This window comes from Chiloscyllium plagiosum, unplaced genomic scaffold, assembly GCF_037043375.1.
Source record: "Chiloscyllium plagiosum isolate Xiang-an unplaced genomic scaffold, Cpla_swu_hap1 HiC_scaffold_43, whole genome shotgun sequence".
Lineage (NCBI taxonomy): Eukaryota > Metazoa > Chordata > Chondrichthyes > Orectolobiformes > Hemiscylliidae > Chiloscyllium > Chiloscyllium plagiosum.
This window is the reverse complement of record NW_028270181.1, coordinates 7,892,578-7,912,822: the sequence shown is the minus strand read 5'-3', so window position 1 is coordinate 7,912,822 and position 20,245 is coordinate 7,892,578. Positions and strand designations below refer to the sequence as shown.

Genomic DNA, 20,245 nt, shown 5'->3' with positions numbered 1-20,245 from the left:
TAGGGCCAATCAAGGACAGTAGTGGGAAGTTGTGTGTAGAGTCCGAGGAGATAGGGGAAGCACTAAATGAATATTTTTCGTCAGCATTCACACTGGAAAAAGACAATGTTATTGAGGAGAATAGTGAGATACAGGCTGCTAGACTAAATGGGATTGAAGTCCACAAGGAGGAGGTGTTAGCAATTCTGGAAAGTGAGAAAATAGGTAAATCCCCTGGGACTGATGGGATTTATCCTAGGATTCTCTGGGAAGCCAGGGAGGAGATTGCCAAGCCTTTGGCTTTGACCTTTATGTCATCATTGTCTACAGGAATAGTGCCAGATGACTGGAGGATAGCAAATGTTGTCCCCTTGTTCAAGAAGGGGAGGAGAGACAACCCTGGTAATTATCGACCAGTGAGCCTTACTTCGGTTGTGGGTAATGTGTTGGAAAAGGTTATAAGAGATAAGATTTAAGATCATCTAGAAAAGAATAATTTGATTAGGGATAGCAGAGCTGGGCTGAGAGGAGGCAAATGGAATTTAACGTAGAAAAATGTGAGGTGATTCACTTTGGAAGGAGTAACAGGAATGCAGAGTATTGGGCTAATGCTAAGGTAGTGTAGATGAGCAGAGAGATCTCGCTGTCCATGTACATAGATCCCTGAAAGTTGCCACCCAGGTTGATAGGGCTTTTAAGAAGGCATACAGTGTGTTAGCTTTTACTGGTAGAGGGATTGGGTTTCGGAACCACTAGGTCATGCTGCAGCTATACAAAACTCTGGTGCGGCCGCACATAGCGTATTGCATATAGTTCTGGTCACTGCATTATAGGAAGGATGTGAAAGCTTTAGAGAGGGTTCAGAGGAGGTTTACCAGGATGCTGCCTGGTATGGAGTGACGGTATTATGAGGAAAGGCTGAGGGACATGAGGATGTTTTTGTTAGAGAGAAGATTGAGAGGTGACTTAATTAAGACATATAAGACAATCAGAGGGTTAGATAGGGTGGACAGTGAGAGCCTTTTTCCTTGGATGGTGATGGCTAGCACGAGCTTTAAATTGAGAGATGATAGAAATAGGACAGATGCAAAGGTAATTTCTTTACTCAGTGAGTAGTAGGGGAGTGGAACACACTGCCTGCAACAGTAGTAAACTCGCCAACTTTAAGGGCATTAAAAGGTCATTGGATAAACACATGGATGAATCGTCTAAGTTAGATGAGCTTCAGATTGGTTCCACAGATTGGCTCAACATCGAGGGCCGAAGGGCCTGTACTGCACTGTAATGTTCTATAAAGGATTGGCCATGAGCATATTGAATGGTGGACCAGACATGATGGACTGAATGGCCTATTTCTGCCCTATTTTCTATGTCTCAGTGTGTCCACTTTCATTAATTTTGCTTTAGATTAGATTACTTACAGTGTGGAAACAGGCTCTTCGGCCCAACAAGTCTACACCGACCCGCCGAAGCGCAATCCACCCAGACCCATTCCCCTACATTTACCCCTTCACCTAACACTACAGGCAATTTAGCATGGCCAATTCACCTAACCTGCCCATTTTTCTTTGGACTATGGGAGGAAACCGGAGCACCGGGAGGAAAACCCACGCGGAGGAAATCCACACGGTCAGTCGCCTGAGGCGGGAATTGAACCCAGGTCTCTGGTGCTGTGAGGCAGCAGTGCTAACCACTGTGCCACCGTGCCACCTCTGGCATGCCTGTTAAATCCTTCCTGGCACTGTCACTCAGATCTGATGACTGTTACAACAGAGAATGTGATAACAGCTGAATGGTGTAAGTACGTTTGGATTTGACTTGCACACTTGGAAATGACCCACTTCCCTGCACAGAAAAACATCTACAGTGCCCAATGGCAAGATGAACAAAACTGCGTCAACACTGTAACATCAAATAGAAACATCTTTAATTCACGCTCTCTCATTACATTATCATCCCTGAGCGTTTGCCTGTCTCTGATGGGGTCCATCTTTTAACAGGCTCAAGTTCTCCTTCAATCTATAAGACCATAAAATACAGGAGCGGAATTAGGCCAGTGGGCCCATTGAGTCTGCTCTACTTTTGATTGTGGCTGATATGTTTCTCAGCCCCATTCTCCTGCCTTCTTCTCATAACCCTCGATCCTCTTACCAGTCAAGAATCTATCTCTGTCTTAAAGACTCACAATGACTTGGGCTCCACAGCCTTCTGTGGAATTAATTCCGCAGATTCATCACCCTCCGGCTGAAGAAATTTCTCCTCATCTCAGCTCTAAAGGCTCTTCCCTTCACTCTAAGGTTGTGTCCTCAGGTCCTAGTCTCTCCTATTAGTGGAAACATCTTCTCCACGTCCACCCTATCCAGGCCTCTCAGTATTCTGTAAGTTTCAATCAGATCCTCCCCTCATCCTTCTAAACACTATTGAGGTCAGACCCAGAGTCCTCAATCACTCCTCATATGACAAGCCTTCCTTCCCAGGATCATTCTTGTAAATGTCCTAAGGATCCCCTCCAAAGCCTTCCATAGATACAGGGCCCAAAACTGCCCACAATACCTGTTGCATCTTCCTCACTCTGTATTTTTCTCTGCAATTTTGAATTTTTGTGGTTTTATTTCCTTGTTGGGATTTTATTCTGTTGTTCGTTGGTTGTGCTGGATGCACCTGAGAAAAATGAAATGTGGGATTTGAGTCCTCGACTGGCGCAGTGTTGAGGGAGTGAGTGTTGAACTGAGATACTGCTCCACAAACCATGTGTTACACAACTCCTGTCTGTGTGGACACTACAGCTGCTGAAAGTCTTGGAGAATTCTGCATACTGTTTAAAAGCTCGAACATTTGTGATAACTTTGGGAACTACAGAAGCTTGATTTCCAGAATAGGTCCCCAGTGAGGTGTAATGAATCGGCACACTTCATACTAATCCAGTGTAAGTGAGCGGCTTTAAAAGTTGCTCCATAATTAAAGTTTTACATTTTTGCTTCACATTTTGCTCTATGCTTTCCCAAGCATTTAATGGAAAGCATTGCATTGAATGTCAGCAAAACATTAAAACAAAATAAGGAGCAGATTAGCAGTGTAATTAATTAAGTTCTATGAAAAAAATTGAGGAGCTATGATTGCAAATTATGCCATTAATGCAGCCTCAATTAGTTCTGTATAATAATTAGACTGCCATTCTGCTACCTTGTAACCAAATATGATCATCAAATGGTAATTATATGACAGAATCTTAGAATTGAATAATTGATACGGCTGAAAAAAATGGCTATTTGTCCCAATGCTGATTCTTTGAAATCAGTTGCAATTCTCTCCTATCCCTAAAGCTACGCAAATCTTTTTCCCCTTTGGTGCAAACAGCTATAAAGTTTCAAGTATATGACTCATATTTATTCCTGCTGCCTTTGGTAGATTTACACATTAATGAAGCTGAAAATGTGTTGCTGGAAAAGCGCAGCAGGAGAAGAAGGGCTTATGCCCGAAACGTCGACTCTCCTGCTCCTTGGATGCTGCCTGACCTGCTGCGCTTTTCCAGCAACACATTTTCAGCTCTGATCTCCAGCATCTGCAGCCCTCACTTTCTCTCTTACACATTAATGAGATTGGATTTAAAGAGTTAATAAGACACTGGGTTTGAAATTACACAGGATACTATGAGAAATCACGATGTCAGCAAATTTATGATTCCCATGGCTGTTATTTAAGTAGCAACAGGTGTGCAACACTTATTCAATCAAATCACATCTTACCAAAGTGCAAACAAAGCAACTGTACTCAGATGTTACCTTTTACATCTTCACAATAACCCTAAGCACATCATAGCCAAGGATATATTTCTAGAGGTGTATTCTGTTTCTGTATCATGTGATAATTAATCTGCCAACAGCAAGGTCCCCAAATAATAATAAATTCCTTGTATCAGCAATAGCTCAGTGGATAGCAATCTTCTAAGACAGAAATTTGCAGGTTCAAGCCATTCACTGGGACTTTGATATGAAAAAAATCAAAGCTAATACTTCAGTTTGTTAATGATGGAGGTCTTCTGCTTTGGAGGGAGCAGCCCTTGCTATTAAGCTGAGATTGTGTGGCTGTCTTTTCCGGAGAAGACAGAGATGAATTTTCCCCTCAGAGGGCTGTGCCAGTTGAAGTCTCTGCCTCAGAAAGGAGGTTGAGGCTGTGACATTGAATGTTTTTAACGCAGAGGTGCAGATTCGAGTTATTGGGAAGAGAATGTGGAAATCAAAACACAATCAGATCATCCATGATTTTATTGAATGGCAGAGCAAGCTCGAGGGACGGAATAATCTACTTAAGTTTCTATTTTGTATGTTTGTTGAAGAGACATCCCTGGTGTACCAAACTGCATTTATCCCTCAGTCAACAACACAAACATAATTTCATCATTGAGTCTTGATGGGACTTTGATGTGCATAAATTGGGTTTCCTCCAATACAATAGTTAACTATACTTTGAAAATATTGGTTGTGAGGGGCTTTGGAACACATAGATATCATGACAAGCGATACAAATATGTATGTCTTTACTTTAGAGTCAAAGAGATGTACAGCACAGAAACAGATTGTTCAGTCCAACTCATCTATATAATAGAGAATCCCTACAGTGTGGAAGAAGGCCATTCAGCCCAATGAGTCCAACAGACATCCATTCAGACTCATCCCCATACCATATTCCCATATCCCTTGGCTAACACACCTACATATCCCTGAACACTATAGGCAATTTAGTATGGCCAATCTACCTAACTTGCACATACTTGGACTGTGGGAGGAAACCGGACCTTGAGCAGAAACCCACGCAGACACAGGGAGAAAGTGCAAACTTCACACAGTCACACAACGGTACAATCGAACACCGGTCCCTGGCACCGTGAGGCAACAGTGCTCAATACTGAGCCACTATGCCGCACCAGATATTCTAAATTAATCTAGTCCCATTGGCACCATTTGGCTCATAACCCTTAAAGCTTTCCTATTTATATACCCATCCAGATGCCTTTTAAATGTTGTAATTATATGAGCCTCCAGCCTCTAGCAGCTCATTCCATATACGCACCATATACCCTCTGTGAGAAAGTTGCACCTTAAGTCCCATTTTTCCCTCTCACCTTAAACCAATGCCCTCTAGTTGTGAACTTCCCAACCTTGAGAAAAAGACCTATTTATCCTATCTGTGTCCCTCATGATTTTATAAACCTCTATAAGGTCACCCTCAGCCTCTGACACTCCAGTGAAAACAGCCCTAGTCTATTCAGCTTCTGCCTGTAGCTCAGATCATTCCACCCCAGTGGGGATGCCAGAATTTAATGCAACATTTCTTGGAAGTGGCTATTCCTTCCTATAGAAAAATGGCCTCGTAAAGGCTTCACTGTCACAAATGAGCATGCTTCTTTACCCTACAGTAAGATGGCGACACTAGTGGGTCTGGGAAGTGAGTTTGCGCTATCTCGTGGTAAATTGTAGCGACGCTTCTGTCGCAAGTAGACATGCGTCAACCTACGGTAAAATGGCGTCGCAAAGCGTCACAATCACAACTGAGTATGCGTCGCCTATACAACCGCCGAATCGTTTCGCAACGCGTACGGCTGTTTTCGTCACTGATGATGACGTTCCCGAAACCGGACCGCCCACGGCACTCGGGTGTTTCCGTCACAGATTATGACGTACCGCGACTCACCCGATCGCCCTCGGCTGTTTCCGACCTCCAATGTGACGACACCAAGAGAACACCGGCAGTGGCCGTTCAACCCCAAAGCCCCGAAATGGAAGGAAACAGAGACGAGGCGGAACGCTGTACGGAAATCGGTTTGAACGCGCTCAAACATGGCAACAGGGAAGAGGCGCTCAAGTTCTTACGGAAGGCTCAGAAGTTGTACCCGTCGGAGAATGTGAAAAGTGAGTACGGCGGCGTTGCCGCTGTGTGGAGTTCGGGTTAAACTGCGGCCTGGATGAAGGATGGGGTGACGTACTACGCATGTGCGAGTCTCCGAAAGAGGCACTGGGAGTTGTAGTTCAGTGAACCGTAGAGCGCCTTTCTGAGGCCACCTGTTGGAACTACAACCCCCGTGGTGCCAATCGGCTCGGCTCCCATAAGCTCACCCCCCCCCCCCCCCCCCCACTTCTCCCCAGCATAAGGCCATCTCCTCAGTGTAGTCACTGGTAAAGGCTTGTGATAAATTTAGGCCGAAGAGGCAGAGGAATGAATGTACTTTTGTAAAGACGTAGAAACAAAGGAGCCCCTGATAAACTCCAGCTTTGACAAGTGTCACTGAATCGATCATCAATTTCAGATTAAAAGCCTACCTGTCACATTCAAAAATAAGCCTAAAATTTCCCTGTTTTGTTGGTCTGGCCTAATAATGGTCAATCTCTCAAGATTAACACGTTAGGTTTTAACATCGACATGGGGGTACAGAGAATACACACGGGCCTTTCAGAGACTCCTCACCAGTAATAATTTCATAGGATTTTTACAGCACTCTGTTATTAGTATGTGTTTTATCATTAATCAATTATACTAATTCCATTTTTCAGCACTTGACCCGTGTCCTTGTATGCTGTGCTGTTTCACATATTCACCTTATACTTCTTAAATATCTTGATGATTCCTGCCTCTATTCTTTTAGGCAGTGAATACCCAGTGCTGTGTGGTGAAACATTTTATTTCAAATCTCTTGTAAACTTCCTGATCCTTACGTTAAAACTGATTATTGATGCTTTTACTTAAGGGAAAGGTTTCTCCCCATCTATGTCTCTGGATGTGATATGTTTGGACACCCTTATCAGGTTCCACTCTCAGTTAGATCTGCTTTCTCTGCTCTAAGGATATTTGCATGAGGTTCTGGATTACTAATGTTGTGACATTACCTCTTCATCATTGTGGCGTAATCTCCAAATAACAAAATGAAATTCCAAAGTTTCTCTTGTCTGTATTACTAGGAGAAAGCGAGGACTGCAGAAGCTGGAGATCAGAGTCGAAACATGTGGCGCTGGAAAAGCACAGCTGGTCGTTTCGAGCATGAGCTGACCATTCCTGATGAAGACCTTATGCTCAAAACGTCGACTCTCCTACTCCTCGGATGCTCCTGACTGGCTATGCTTTTCCAGCACCGCACTTTTCGACTCGTCTGGTTTACCTCTTGCCCAATGTAGGGAAGATGTTTCCATTGGTAAGAGAGACCGGGACCTGAGGGCACTGCCTTAGAACAGAGATAAGGAGAAACTTCTTCAGCCAGATTGGTGAATCTATGAAATTCATTGCTATAGAAGGCTATGGAGGCTAGGTCATTGAGTATATTTAAGACTAAGATAGATAGGTTCTTGAGTATCAAGAGTTACGGGGAGAATGGCATTGAGAAACTTATCAGCCATGATTGAATGACAGAGCAGATTTGATGGGCTGAATGGCCTGATTTCTGTTCCTATGCCTTATGGTCTAAGGTGGGTTATTGCAGCAAGGATTCATTAGAGTGGTCAAAGCTGGTTAAAGTCCAATTTGAATGGGCCCAACAAGTCCACACAAACCTTCCAAAGACTAACCCACCCAGACCCATTCCTCTACCCCTGACTAATGTACCTTAATACTATGGGAAATTTAGCATGGCCAGTGTATCTTTGGATTGTGGGAGGAAAGCCATGCAGACACAGGGAGAATGTGCAAACTCCACACAGACAGTCGCCCGAGGCAGAAATTGAACCTGAGTCCCTGGCGCTGTGAGGCAGCAGTGCTAACTATTGAGCCACCATGCTGCCAGGTTGAAGGTATTGAATAGTAGAAGCTTAAATCACACAGAATAGAGCGGTGAGCTAATTGAAATGTAAAGATTTTTTTTACAGGACTTGACTGAGGTAGATTATAGGAGCACTTTACTCCTGGCTGAGAGTCCAAAACTCAGGTCACAGTCTTGGAATGAAGGGTCAGGCATTAATGATGCAGAAGAAAAAATTTCTTCACTCAACAATTTGTGAATCTTTGAAATTCTGTACCTCAGAGAACTATAGTTGTTCAGTCTTGCAGATATTCAAGACAAGAGTTTAACAGATTTTTAAACATTAAGAGAATAAAAACAATACTGAGTTAGTGTGAGAACATAGTTTTTTTTGTTATTTGGTCATAGGATGTGAGGATGCTGGCAAGGACAGTAGTAATCATGCTTGAGAAGGTGGTGGTGAGCTCCCTTTGGAAACAGAGCAATGCTTAGGATGTAGGTACATACAATCCTTGAGTTCCAGGATTTTGACCGAACAACATTGAAGGGACATTTATGTATTTCTAAATCAGAATGGTAAGTTAGTACCTTGGAGGGGAACTCCTCGGTCATGGTGTTCCCATGCGTCAGTTGCCTCCTCCTTTCCAGATGATGAATGTAACGTGTTTTGAAGGTGCTGCCAAAGGGGCTTTAGTTGCTGTAGTGTATCTTATAGATGGCACACATTGTTTCCATTGTGTCTATCTGGTAGAAGGAGAGAACATTTAAGGAGGTGGATGCTTTGGCGATGAAGCGAGATGCTTTGTTCTGGATGGTGTTGAACTCCTTCAAAGTTAAAAATCACACAACACCAGGTTAAAGTCCAACAGGTTTATTTGGAAGCACTAGCTTTTGGAGCACTGCTCCTTCATCAGGTGGTTGTAAGACAGGATCCTGCTCCGTTAGCTAGTGCTTCCAAATAAACCTTCTGGACTATAACCTGGTGGTGTGTGGTTTTGACTTTGTCCAACCCAGTCCCTTCACATCGTGAACTCCTTCATGGCTTTTGATTTAATGACTCAAGAGCCTATGGTTTTGGAGGCAGTATATTCGCATGAATAAAGGACTGACTAACTAATAGAAGATGGAGAGTTGGGATAAATGGGGCATTTTCAGAATAGCAGCCTGTAACATGTAGAGTGCCACAGGGATGAGTGCTGGGGTCATAAATATTTACAATACATATTAATGACTTAGATAAGGGAAGTGAATGTACTAATGGCAGGTTTACGGATGACACAAAAATAGGTGGGAAGGCAGGTGCTGCAGAGGGATGTAAATGGGTGAAGTGAGTGAACAAAACTTGGCAGTTTGGGAATAATGTGGGAAAAGTGCAAAGTTATGCACTTTGGAAAGAAGATTATAGGAACTGAATATTATTTAAGGCTGCATAGGGTTGATCCAGTCATTGGCAGATTTCCTTATGATGAGAGGTTGGGTATGTTGGCCCAGTACTCATTGGAGTTCAGAAGAATGAGAGGCAACCTTATTGAAATAAAGAAGGTATTAGTGGGCTTGACAGGATTAATGAAGAGAGGTTGTTCCCACTCTTAGGAGAGACGAGGACCAGAGAGTTTAATCTCAAAGTAAGGAGTTGTCCATTTAAGACTGAGAGGGAAAAGAATTTCTTAGAGAGTAGTGAATTTGCCCATTGCTCATAGACTGTCTCCCAAGGGGAACAACTTCTGTACATCTACTTTAACAAGCCCGCCAATGTAATTGACTAATTATCCCAGAGAGGCCCGATTCAGGGTGTTATCAAACTTATGTTTGACAACTAACAACACAGATCCAGAAACTATATTTGTGTGATGTGAGATTCCATGCTAGTGAAAAATAATCACCTACAAAGAAAACCTTTGCGAATTGGAAAAAAATAGTGTGGCACGGTGGCTCAGCAGTTAGCACTGCTGCCTCACATCGCCAGGGACCCGGGTTCGATTCCAACGTCAGGCGACTTTGTTGATTAGATTACTTACAGTGTGGAAACAGGCCCTTCGGCCCAACACCGCCCTGCCGAAGGGCAACCCACCCATACCCCTATATTTACCCCTTACCTAACACTAAGGGCAATTTAGCATGGCCAATTCACCTGACCTGCACATCTTTGGACTGTGGGAGGAAACCGGAGCACCCGGAGGAAACCCACGCAGACACTGGGAGAACGTGCAAACTCCACACAGTCAGTCGCCTGAGGCGGGAATTGAACCCGGGTCTCTAGCGCTGTGAGGCAGCAGTGCTAACCACTGTGCCACCGTGCCGCCCACGTTCTCCCTGTGTCTGCGAGTGTTTCTTCCAGGTGCTCCGGTTTCCTCCCATAGTCCAAAGATGTGGAGGTTAGTTGGATTGGCCATGCTAAAAATTGCCCTGTTGTGTCTGTGCATGTGCAGGCGATGTGGGGGGTTAGCTGTGGTAAATGCATAATTACAAGATTGGAGTGGAGTGCTCTTAAGAAGGTTAGTACAGTGGACTGAATGGCCTCTTTCTGCACTGTAAGGAGTTTAATTCTATGAAAACAAAATCCTCCTGGGGAAAAGGGATGTAAACATTTGCCAGTGTTATGAAATCTTGAAATAATAACGACGAAAGATTTGATAGAAGTGATTTCCTTGCTGGTGAGGAGACAGTTCACGCAATTGGGTAAAAAAAATCTCCTTGCATTTAATGGGATTGTTAGCAGCAGATGGACCATCATTTATCTATGCAGCGTCATTCAGCTTCCTGACTCATGTCACTCAAGCTAGCTTTGAGAAGCAGCTAGATTAGTCATCCATGTATTGTTACTATTTACAGTCCAAACTAAACTTTTAAAGCCCAAAACTCTGAAAGGTTATTGCAGTTCCTTCTAGAGCTCAAGTTGTGAAGGACATATTTAGCAAGAGGCCACAAGGAATTTCCTTATTTGTAGTGCAATTAGCTGTGGTAATGAGTTGCCGGGAAAATCAGGAGCTGTGAGTAGAGATTCAATGGGATTAATATCAAGAAACCACCCTTTTGTTGGGAGAATCCAAAATGTGGGGGTATGATAGTAAAACTAGAGCTAACTTGTTAAGATTGAAATCTACAGGTACTTTTTCACCTAAAGATGTGTGGAAATCTGAAAGTGCCTTTGCAAAATCCTAAGGATGGTGTGGTTCTGTTGACATTTTTGGGACTGAGTGCGATAGATTTGTGTTAGCTGAAATAATGAAGGAATTTGGAGGAAAGGTAGATAAATGGAGTTGAGGCAAGTTTAGCTATCATCTAAGGTATTATCAGAATTGGCATCAGAAGTTATCTTCCATTCTGGAGGAAGTCATAAGATGGTAATCAAATGCCTTTTTAATTTGGTCTGATCTTATTGAAGGAAGTCCCATCGAGAGCTTTGGTCTTCATGGAAAAGCAATACTAAGATAGTCTTTTACTTCATGGAGCTTCTCATTTGATATGTTGATCTGTCATTGAGGAAGTTGGTAATGTATCATGTGACTGAGCAGGGCTGCTAACATTTACAATTCTTTGCTCATATTGATGTTTGAGCATTGTCTTTCATTTAATATCATTTTGAAAATAGGAGCAGTCTTTTGTATCAGTGTCAATCAGTTGAAAGCAATCAGATAGGATATTATGGTCTTTAAGCTGTACTCCAGAAGTTAAATAATGAATTTAGGCTGAGTCGGAAATGCTTCTTTGTGACATTTTTAAAATCTGTATATCTAAATACTGCTGGAATCCTACATTCAGACAGAAATGTCTCCCATGAAGCCATTTCTTTCCAATATTTTATTATTATATCAGCACAGTTTCTGGTTCAATTATGTGTTCCTACATAGTTTTCAGCTACCTTCCACCAGTGCTTAATGTGGCCCAGTCAGATTTACTAATGATTTGCTAAACCTGATAGACTCAAATCTTTGTTCCTTGGACTTGAGGAGCAGGCAGATTGACGAGGAAGATGTGTAAAGGATTTCTTTGGGATTGGGGATGTAGAAGGTGGTTATGAAGGAGTGGCTAAACTAGATTGCTGTAACCATCTATAACTCTCTTCCTTTCTTTCTCATCTCGTATCTCTAACTGCCTTTAAAAGCCTGATCAAGTGCTCTGATGTTAAAAAAAATCCTTGAAATGCATCAACAATGACAGTATAATTTCACTGAACAGTGATTGCATTTATATAGCATTTTTAAAACAATAAAATATCGCAAGGTAATTTATAGAGGTGCAGGGAGATACCGTGCCTCATTGATAAAGTGTTCAGTAGAGGGGGCAGTGGATGAACAAACAAAGATGTGGCCAGAACTAGGTTTTGAGGAGGCTTTTGAAAGCAAAGGGGGATATCCATTTTGATTTACTATGCCTTATTCTTGGGGGTATCATTGATAAAGCCAGCATTTGTGGCCCTTCCCCAATTACGTTTGAAAATCATTGGCTTTGAAAATCACTTCAAAGTGTAAGAAACAAACTCAATAAAATTATACGAGACCACCAAAGCTGGAAACAAGACAATTTATTTTACGATCTTGCAAGAAAGGACCCCAATTGCAGAAAGCAATTGAAGTCATGATTATTCAAACTACTACACAGTTATACTTTTGAGCTGCGTGAGGTCACCTCTCCCGACTCCTGCATTACTCAATCTCTCTTAGTATTTTGCCTCTGCCCATCTATGCTCCACACCCATTGCCCCCTTCCCCAGGTTGGCAACCTTCCTCCCTGTAAGTGCTGACACACACATTATTTTGTCGACAGTACATCAAGATCTGGTTTAACATTTTGTATCAATTCTGCTGGTACATTCCATCCTCAGACATTTCATTAACTTGTATCATTTTGTATATCCCAAGCATTTCGGTTATCTCAGCTTTTTGCTGAAAACATAATTTTTAAAAAGAACTTATTTGGTATAATAATTACACACCAAAGTTAGTATTTAATTAACCACAATTATACACTGAAAAGTAGAGATACTCTTCCCTAAATACCTGCAGAGTTAATAGTTCTCTTGCTGTACCCCTTTTCTGTATGCTTTTTCTATATCTGCAAAAACAACACTTTTCCCCATTTCTAACAACTCCCCCATTTCTTTTCTTTTCCCATTTGTTGTTTTTGCAATTTTATTTTCTGCCCTCTTTTCACTCTACGGTGCAGAGGTTCACAATCTTGCCATTTCTGTCCTTCTAAATCTGTCTTTTTCAAACTCCAGGAGTAATCTGCTACTCTCTCTTTCTTGCGCTTGTATTGTCCTCCCAAAGATATTACCAGCTTAGTCATTATCCATTTTAACACATTGAATCCTAGCAGTAAACCTACAATTATTAGTAATAGATGTATGCCTAAATTAGCTGCCCATTTTCCCCAACCGGTCAGTCTCCAGTCACCCCATCCCCATCTTTCATCTTTTCGGCGTTCATCTGCAATTTCTCTTATATTGCTTATCTTTTTCTTTACTATTTCTGCCTTATCTTCCACTATGGAAAAGGAGTCTGGGATGAAGGTGCAGCATTCCTTACCAATCAGCGCACAAGTTCCCCCTTTTTCGGCCAAGAGATAATCTAAAGCCATTCGATTCTGTAAAGCTGTTAGTCTTGTTGCTATCATTTCAGTGGTTATGGCTGATATCTGGGATTGAGTTTCTCCCATTGCGCCGGTGGTATCATTAATTACATTTTCAAGGGCAGCTACCAGTTTCTGTATTTCCACCCCTGCCCTTGTAGTGCTGTAGTTTGGGAGTAGTGTCCACAGCAGACAGTCTCCTTCAGGGACCTCTCGGGTCTTACGTCTTATCCTCCCCCTCCTTTCTTAGGTTGGGTTCATATTTTTCTATTCGGAGGTGAGGGACTGTATAAGCAAAGTATTGCAACCACTCTAGCCTTTCTTGTTTTAAGGCAATGCTTCATCAATTTCATCACATGCATTTATTTCCACACATTCGGTCACACGAATGTATTTTTCCCCGGGAATAAATGGATAGGCCTTCAGACCACATACCCAATATGTCCCCTTCAATACTTGGGGAGTGTTCGTGGCAGTGGCTTGGTTGGTATGGACGCAAGATGATTTTCCTAATTGGAAGGGTGCGGCGTCATTCCGATTACAGAAACAGGTGGTATTCATTGCTCCTTTTGGTGGGGAAATTCTAAGGCTATCGATAACACCCTGGGTTTTCAGGGCTGGCCTTGGGAACCATCCCGCAAAGTTATATTTGCTCCTTTCAGACTCCCACTTTGTATTATTTAAGCCCGAGTCAAATTGTTGTACATCGTATATTTCTCTTTTGGTGAGCGATATTACCGAGGTGGGGATCCCAGATTCGCCATGGTGTGGGACCTCTGCACAGACCCAACAGTTGGCAAGTCCCTCTTGTTCAGCATAATTTTGGCATAATGTAGTGATATCATTTTTCCCGCTTCCTTGAACAGTTAATACTACTAACGTTATAATACTATACCAGTACCCACCCATCTCTGAACCCTGCCTATCACCCTATCTTAATCTTTTAGGCGCCAGGGAGAGGTGAGTCCACACAACCCTTACAATCAATACAATATATCATCAAACATTAAAAGACTCTTTTATCTTAGTTCATTCCCTCTTTCTCAGCTTAACTTTCAGAGGGTTGTCTGTAGGATGAGCATGCCACTCCGCCAATGGGGCGTTCACAGGACCTTTGATGCGAGTGTGATGACTCCACCCTTTCTCAGCAGTCCGGATAGCTGTCTCAGTAGTCAGGAGGGTTAGGAATGGTCCCTCCCAGCTCGGGTGGAGTTTGGTATCTTTCCAGGTCTTGATCAGGACCCAATCACCCGGTTGTCGAACTCAGGTGGAGGTATCTGGGTCAACAGACCCTTCTTCCTAAGGACAGACAAAGAGGAGCCAAGCACCACAATATAGTTCTTTAAAAACTTATCATTGAACTCTACAGTTGGTAATTCCCCTCTTCCACCCAAAAAAGGTAATCCAAACATCATCTTATAAGGAGAGAGGCCTATATCATGTCTAGGAACAGTCCTAATGCATAGCAATGCGATAGGTAAACATTTTGTCCATGGTAATCGAGTCTCTAGGACTAGCTTAGATAATTGCTTCTTTAAGATTTGATTCATTCGTTCCACCCGCCCAGAGGAGGGTGAGTGCCAAAGGGGTGTGGAATTCTTGCCATTACTCCTTGTAAGATCTTGGAAGTAAAATGGCTACCTTGGTCTGAATCTATACTTTCCACTATTCCATATCGTGGGATGATATGTTCAAGGAGGGTTTTCACCACTCCTTTTGAGGTGGCTAATGACATAGGGAAAGCTTCCACCCACCCGGTTAAGTGGTCTACTAGGACCAACAGGTACTTCTGTTTTCCCACTGGGGGTAGTTCGGTGTAATCCACCTGTATACTTTGGAAGGGTCTCACCCCTGGGTTTCTTCCTCCTTTGAACCCTTCCCTTATTATTTTATACATATTTAGAATCAGTGTAAATTGTCCCATCCCGATTCTCTAAGTGTTTTAAAGCTTGATTTAATGCGTACAATTCACAGGTCTGGGCTGACCATGTGTTCGGCAGCCGGTCTGCCTCCACTGTTTGGTTTTTGTTACCATCCACTACTACATATCCATTGTGTCTTTTTCCTTCTACTACTCTCGATGATCCATCTATAAACAATCTATCCCCGTCATGTAAAGGTAGATCTCTCAGGTCCTGTCTAATTTTGGTTTGATACTCTATGATATCTAAACAGTCATGTTCTGGATTCTCGTTTGTCTAGAGGTTCTCCCTTCCATAAGAAGGTAGCTGCATTCAGACAGGTGTCTGTTGCTAACACCAGGTCATCTTCTTCCATCAGGATGGCCTCGTCAACCATCTCCCTGCCTTTTGGTTTAACACAGTTCTGACTTGATGGGGGGTACTAACTACTATAAGGTTGCTCCATCTGCTGTCTTTGCAGCTCTCAAATCCTTTAGACCCTTTTCCTCCCCCGCAGCAAACAACGGGGCACCCTGAAGATCTGAATCCGTAGGTATCAGGGAGTATATCACTGCTCCTTGTGGATTCAGGGTCGCTTCTTTAGCTGCCTCATCGACCAGTCCATTTCCCCTTACTTCCAGGTCATTCACCTTCTGATGTCCATTTATATGAACTACCACTATTTCTCTCGGGAGTAACAGAGATTCCAGCACTTGTTTTATCAATTCCTCATGAGCTAGCTCTTTTCCTCTGCTATTTATTAGTCCTCTTTCTTGCCAAATTTTTTTTTTGAAAGTATGTGCACTCCAAACACATATTTGGAGTCTGTACATATCGTTCCTTTTTGTTTTCTAAGGTTCTGAGAGCTCTTTCTAGGGCATAGAGTTCACAAGTTTGGGCTGACCAGCCGTTAGACAGTCTTTCAGCCTCGATAATGCTTCCCTCTATCCCGTCTACTACAGCATATCCATTGTGCCTTTTACCCTCAATCATCCGGGAGGACCCGTCGATAAATAACCGAGCTCTCGCATGCAACGGTACGTCTCTTAAGTTCATTCGCACTTTAGTCTGATATTCAGTAATATCAAGGCAGTCATGTTCTGGATTGCCAAGGGCCACCCCCCTCTCTCTCTGCCACAGAAATGCAGCTGGATTCAAGCAACTGTCTGTGACTAACACAAGGTCATCCTGTTCTATTAAGGTTGTCTCATATTTCAAGATCCGAGAATCTGTGAGCCATTGTCCTGCATTCTGATTTAAGAATTCTTTGCCTTTGACTCCAGAAACCTTGAGACCTTTGTTAGTTAATTTAACACCGCTAGGTCTAAAGCTTAGGGATGATCGTGCTGCTGCCGTATCCACTAAAAACACTGTTCCCACTCCTTCAGGTCCCACCTTTAGATTTATCAAGGGTTCCCGGTGGGTCTCAGGAGGAGGGAACCCCTGACTCCCCTATTCTTCATCAAAAGTCATCAACGAAACTGCCTGTCTCACTTCAAAGGCTTTCACAAAATTCTGAGATCTAGGTGCTGCCTCTTTAATACCCAAAATGACCATTTCTCGAAAGTCCCTCATTTCCTCATCGTGTTCATCCATACCCTTCCAATGTGGGTCCACATTGGGGAATTTGTTTTTGGCTGGTATCACTCCCTCACCCACCGGATGTCTCTTTTCCATTCCCTCAGAGCAGCTCTTCTAATCATGTCCCTTTCTTCTCCTGACCGTACCGGTTGTGGGGTGCTGACTACTAAGGCTCCCCTAAAAGTAAGTTTCCGACTCTCCTCTACCAATAAGGCTATTGCTACCACTGCCTGCACACACTCTGGCCAGTAATGTAGCTTTCCATTCTTTAATTAACAATGAATTAATGCAGTTCATGTTTTACATTAACCATGAATCAATATGACAGGTCACTGAGAATGTATGAAGGAATCCTGCCAATTAATATTGATTCAGGCTATCACAATTGATTTATTATAATTATTAATTATATATATTATATAATTCAGGGTGGAAACGCAACAAGTGACTAAAACATTTTAAAAACTGTAATCGCGCAGTTCTGTTTGTTTACCAGTCACTTGTGACTTCTCATTCTGTTTCTGTAATTGTTTTGCTCGAGCACATTCATTTTTAAGAACCTCAACAGATCCCATAGCACCATTTGTGGTTAATTCAATCCCCAATTTGGTGGCAATATCTCGTCATGAGCGCAAAACTGATTCTTCATGCCTCTCATCACAAAACTGTTGCCATAATCCAATTAACTTTTTCGTTTCCACTCCCTTGGGCTTAAAATTTAAGGATGACCTTGCTGCCCCGTATCGACTAGGAAAACCACGTCCCCTTTGTAAGGTCCCACCTTTAAATTTATCAAGAGTTCCTGGTGGGTCCCCGGGGGCAGGAACTCCTGACACCCCTATTTTTCATCAGGGTTCATAAACGGCACTGCCTTTACTTGCTTTTTCGGATCTGGACACTCATAAAGTGACCTGTCTTTCCACAGTAATAACATCCTGCCTGTGGGGATTTCCACTTTGATCCTTATTCCTGTCCACCAGACCCCTTAACATCTCCTCCCCGATGTCTTCTCCTCCCTTTATTTTCAATATGCTGCCCGCCACCATTCCGGTTTCCTTCTCCTTTTAGTTTTGTCCTTTTCTTTCTGCTTCTCATGTTACGTTGCCAGATCAATTGCTGAGCCGATTTAACCAACTGAACAGCTTTAGGGCAACCTTGTGGCCATTCCTCATCACCCAATGTTTTGTTTAGACCTTGATTTTTTTTAAAGAAATATTGCAATATTTCTTGCTCCCTGTAATCTCAAATATCAATTTATGCTTGTCTAACTTCAAAGCCTGTTCCTAAATATACATTTAGGAATCTTACTTGTGTATATATATTTATGTATTATAAATTCATTTATTCAGTGTTTAATATTTAAAATGTAAAATGCATACAGTTCCCAACTTTGAAATCCACTATAATTATCCGGTTTTAGTCCCTTGATCCAAAATTAGTTTTCTTAAGTAGTCCTGACCAGTCATTGCTCAATTACAATGCTATAGGTCGTTTTTAAAAAAAAACTTCTAATGCATGAATAATGGCCGAATCCAAGGTCACCGATTTTAACTATAGGATTTTCTTTTTTTTTGATTTATTACAATGTAATGTTGAACTGAAACTTCAACTGTCCTCTGCAAATCGCTTTTATGTAAGGATAAAAGAGATTAGTTAGAAACTAATAGTAAGGTAGTCATGACCTGTAAAAAGAGCAGGAGTTAACATTTTATTTCATAATCTTGCAAAATCCTTAACCTTAAAAGAAATCATGTTAAAATTTCCATAATAGAAATCAGATTCAAAACAGTCCCGGATCTCAAGCTCCAGGGAACATTCAACAACCAACAAACAAATGTGCATTCAGACTGAATCACCAAGGGTTAAACTTTCTACTAACTGTACAGCTCTTCTCTCTCACTCACTCACTCACTCTCTCTCTCTCTCTCTCTCTCACACACACACACACACACACACACACACACTTTGAGCTTCCTGCAATGACTCCTCTAGGTTTTGAATATTTTTCTGGATGTCTGACTATAAGTTAGTTACGAAGTGTACCCTCCGTAGTCCTTCAGCTACTAGCCCTTCTGACACGAAGCATAATCTGATTCCTCCTGACTGCAAGGCTGTTTTCTATTGGCATTTTATAATTTGTTTTTTATCCTTTCCTCGCGTCCGAGGATTATATTTCCAATCTCGTAACATTTTTCCTAAAGGGCTGTCCGTTGGAATGCGGTCCTCGGACATCCCTTTAGTTTCTCCTTATACACTTAAATCACTAATATTATTTCCCATTTCAATACTCGGCCGTTTCTTTATGTAATTTAATTAACCTTACTGAGGTTCAGTGTCACCTTCTTCAGCACCCACTTCAGGGTCCTGACCTTCGCGTGGGGGATTTCCCCTCTTAACAATCGGTCTAAGGCTGGGTGATCGAATCAGGTAGACACCTTACTTGTTAGATTAATCTAGCCAATTAAAGACCTTTATTCTCTATTTTTTTAAGTTGCCAATTCCCCCGTACTTCTCGTACGGAACCGACCGCCAAGGTAATACTTAAAGGTCAATTTTCATACCTTGGTCTGTGCACAAGAGTTACCTGGTCACATCAGCACGCCCTGTCCCATGGCAATTCCAGACAGCAAAAACCGTTGTCAATCTAGGTCGCCCGAAATTTACCTTTAACCGGGTCTTGTGTGCACAAGAGTAACCTGACCGAACCACCACGTCCTAGTGCCCTTCGCACCGCAGTGAAACAGCAATGTTACAAATTCCGGCCGCCCGAATGCGGGTCTTAAGTTCATAAGAGTTACCCGACCAACCCGCCGTGTCTCCATGCGCCTCGCTCGTGGCAACCCGCCGCATCTTAGTTCACCTTGTCCGTGGCAAAGACCAACAACAAATGTCGCTGCAAATCTAGATTGGTCTTGTGTACATAAAAGTTACCCGACAAACCACCACATCTCAGCGCACCTAGAACCTCGGCGAAACAGCAAGTGCTGCTGCAAATCCCGGCTGCCCCCGAATGCGGGTCTTAAGTCCATAAGAGTTACCTGACCAACCCGCCATGTCTTAGTGCGCCTCGCTCGTGGCAAAGACTGACAACAAAAAAAAAACCTGCTGCCTACCCCGGTCGCCCGGATAATACTTATTTAAGACCTTTTTCTTACCCGGGTCTTGTGCACAAGAGTTACCTGACCGAACCCGCCGCGTCGCGTCTACACGTCTTGTTTCCAGGGTCTCTCAGTTCAGATCTCACTCACCTGAGCCGCCGCGGCAATAGGGGAAAGTAGAGACCACCGAAATCGGCGGGGTGTACCTTCTCCGATTTTTTTCCGAAATTGCCGAGCAACCAGAGCTTGGGATCACGGACGAGCCCCCAAATCTGTAAGAAACAAACTCGATAAAATTATACGAGACCACCAAAGCTGGAAACAAGACAATTATTTTATGATCTTGCAAGAAAGGACCCCAATTGCAGAAAGCAATTGAAGTCATGATTATT

The 20,245-nt window shown here is 42.7% G+C and overlaps 1 protein-coding gene across 2 annotated transcripts in view; it reads left to right on the top strand.

Annotated features, from left to right (window-relative positions):
• The first annotated feature begins 5,700 nt into the window (after positions 1–5,700).
• Positions 5,701–20,245, top strand: part of LOC122541913 (dnaJ homolog subfamily B member 12) — a 33,795-nt gene continuing 19,250 nt past the window's right edge. For both annotated transcript variants that reach the window (XM_043679128.2, XM_043679126.2), the window contains exon 1: positions 5,701–5,888. In XM_043679128.2, the coding sequence (XP_043535063.1) occupies positions 5,756–5,888 (133 nt within the window). In that variant the 5' untranslated portion in view covers positions 5,701–5,755. The remainder of the gene's footprint in view (positions 5,889–20,245) is intronic.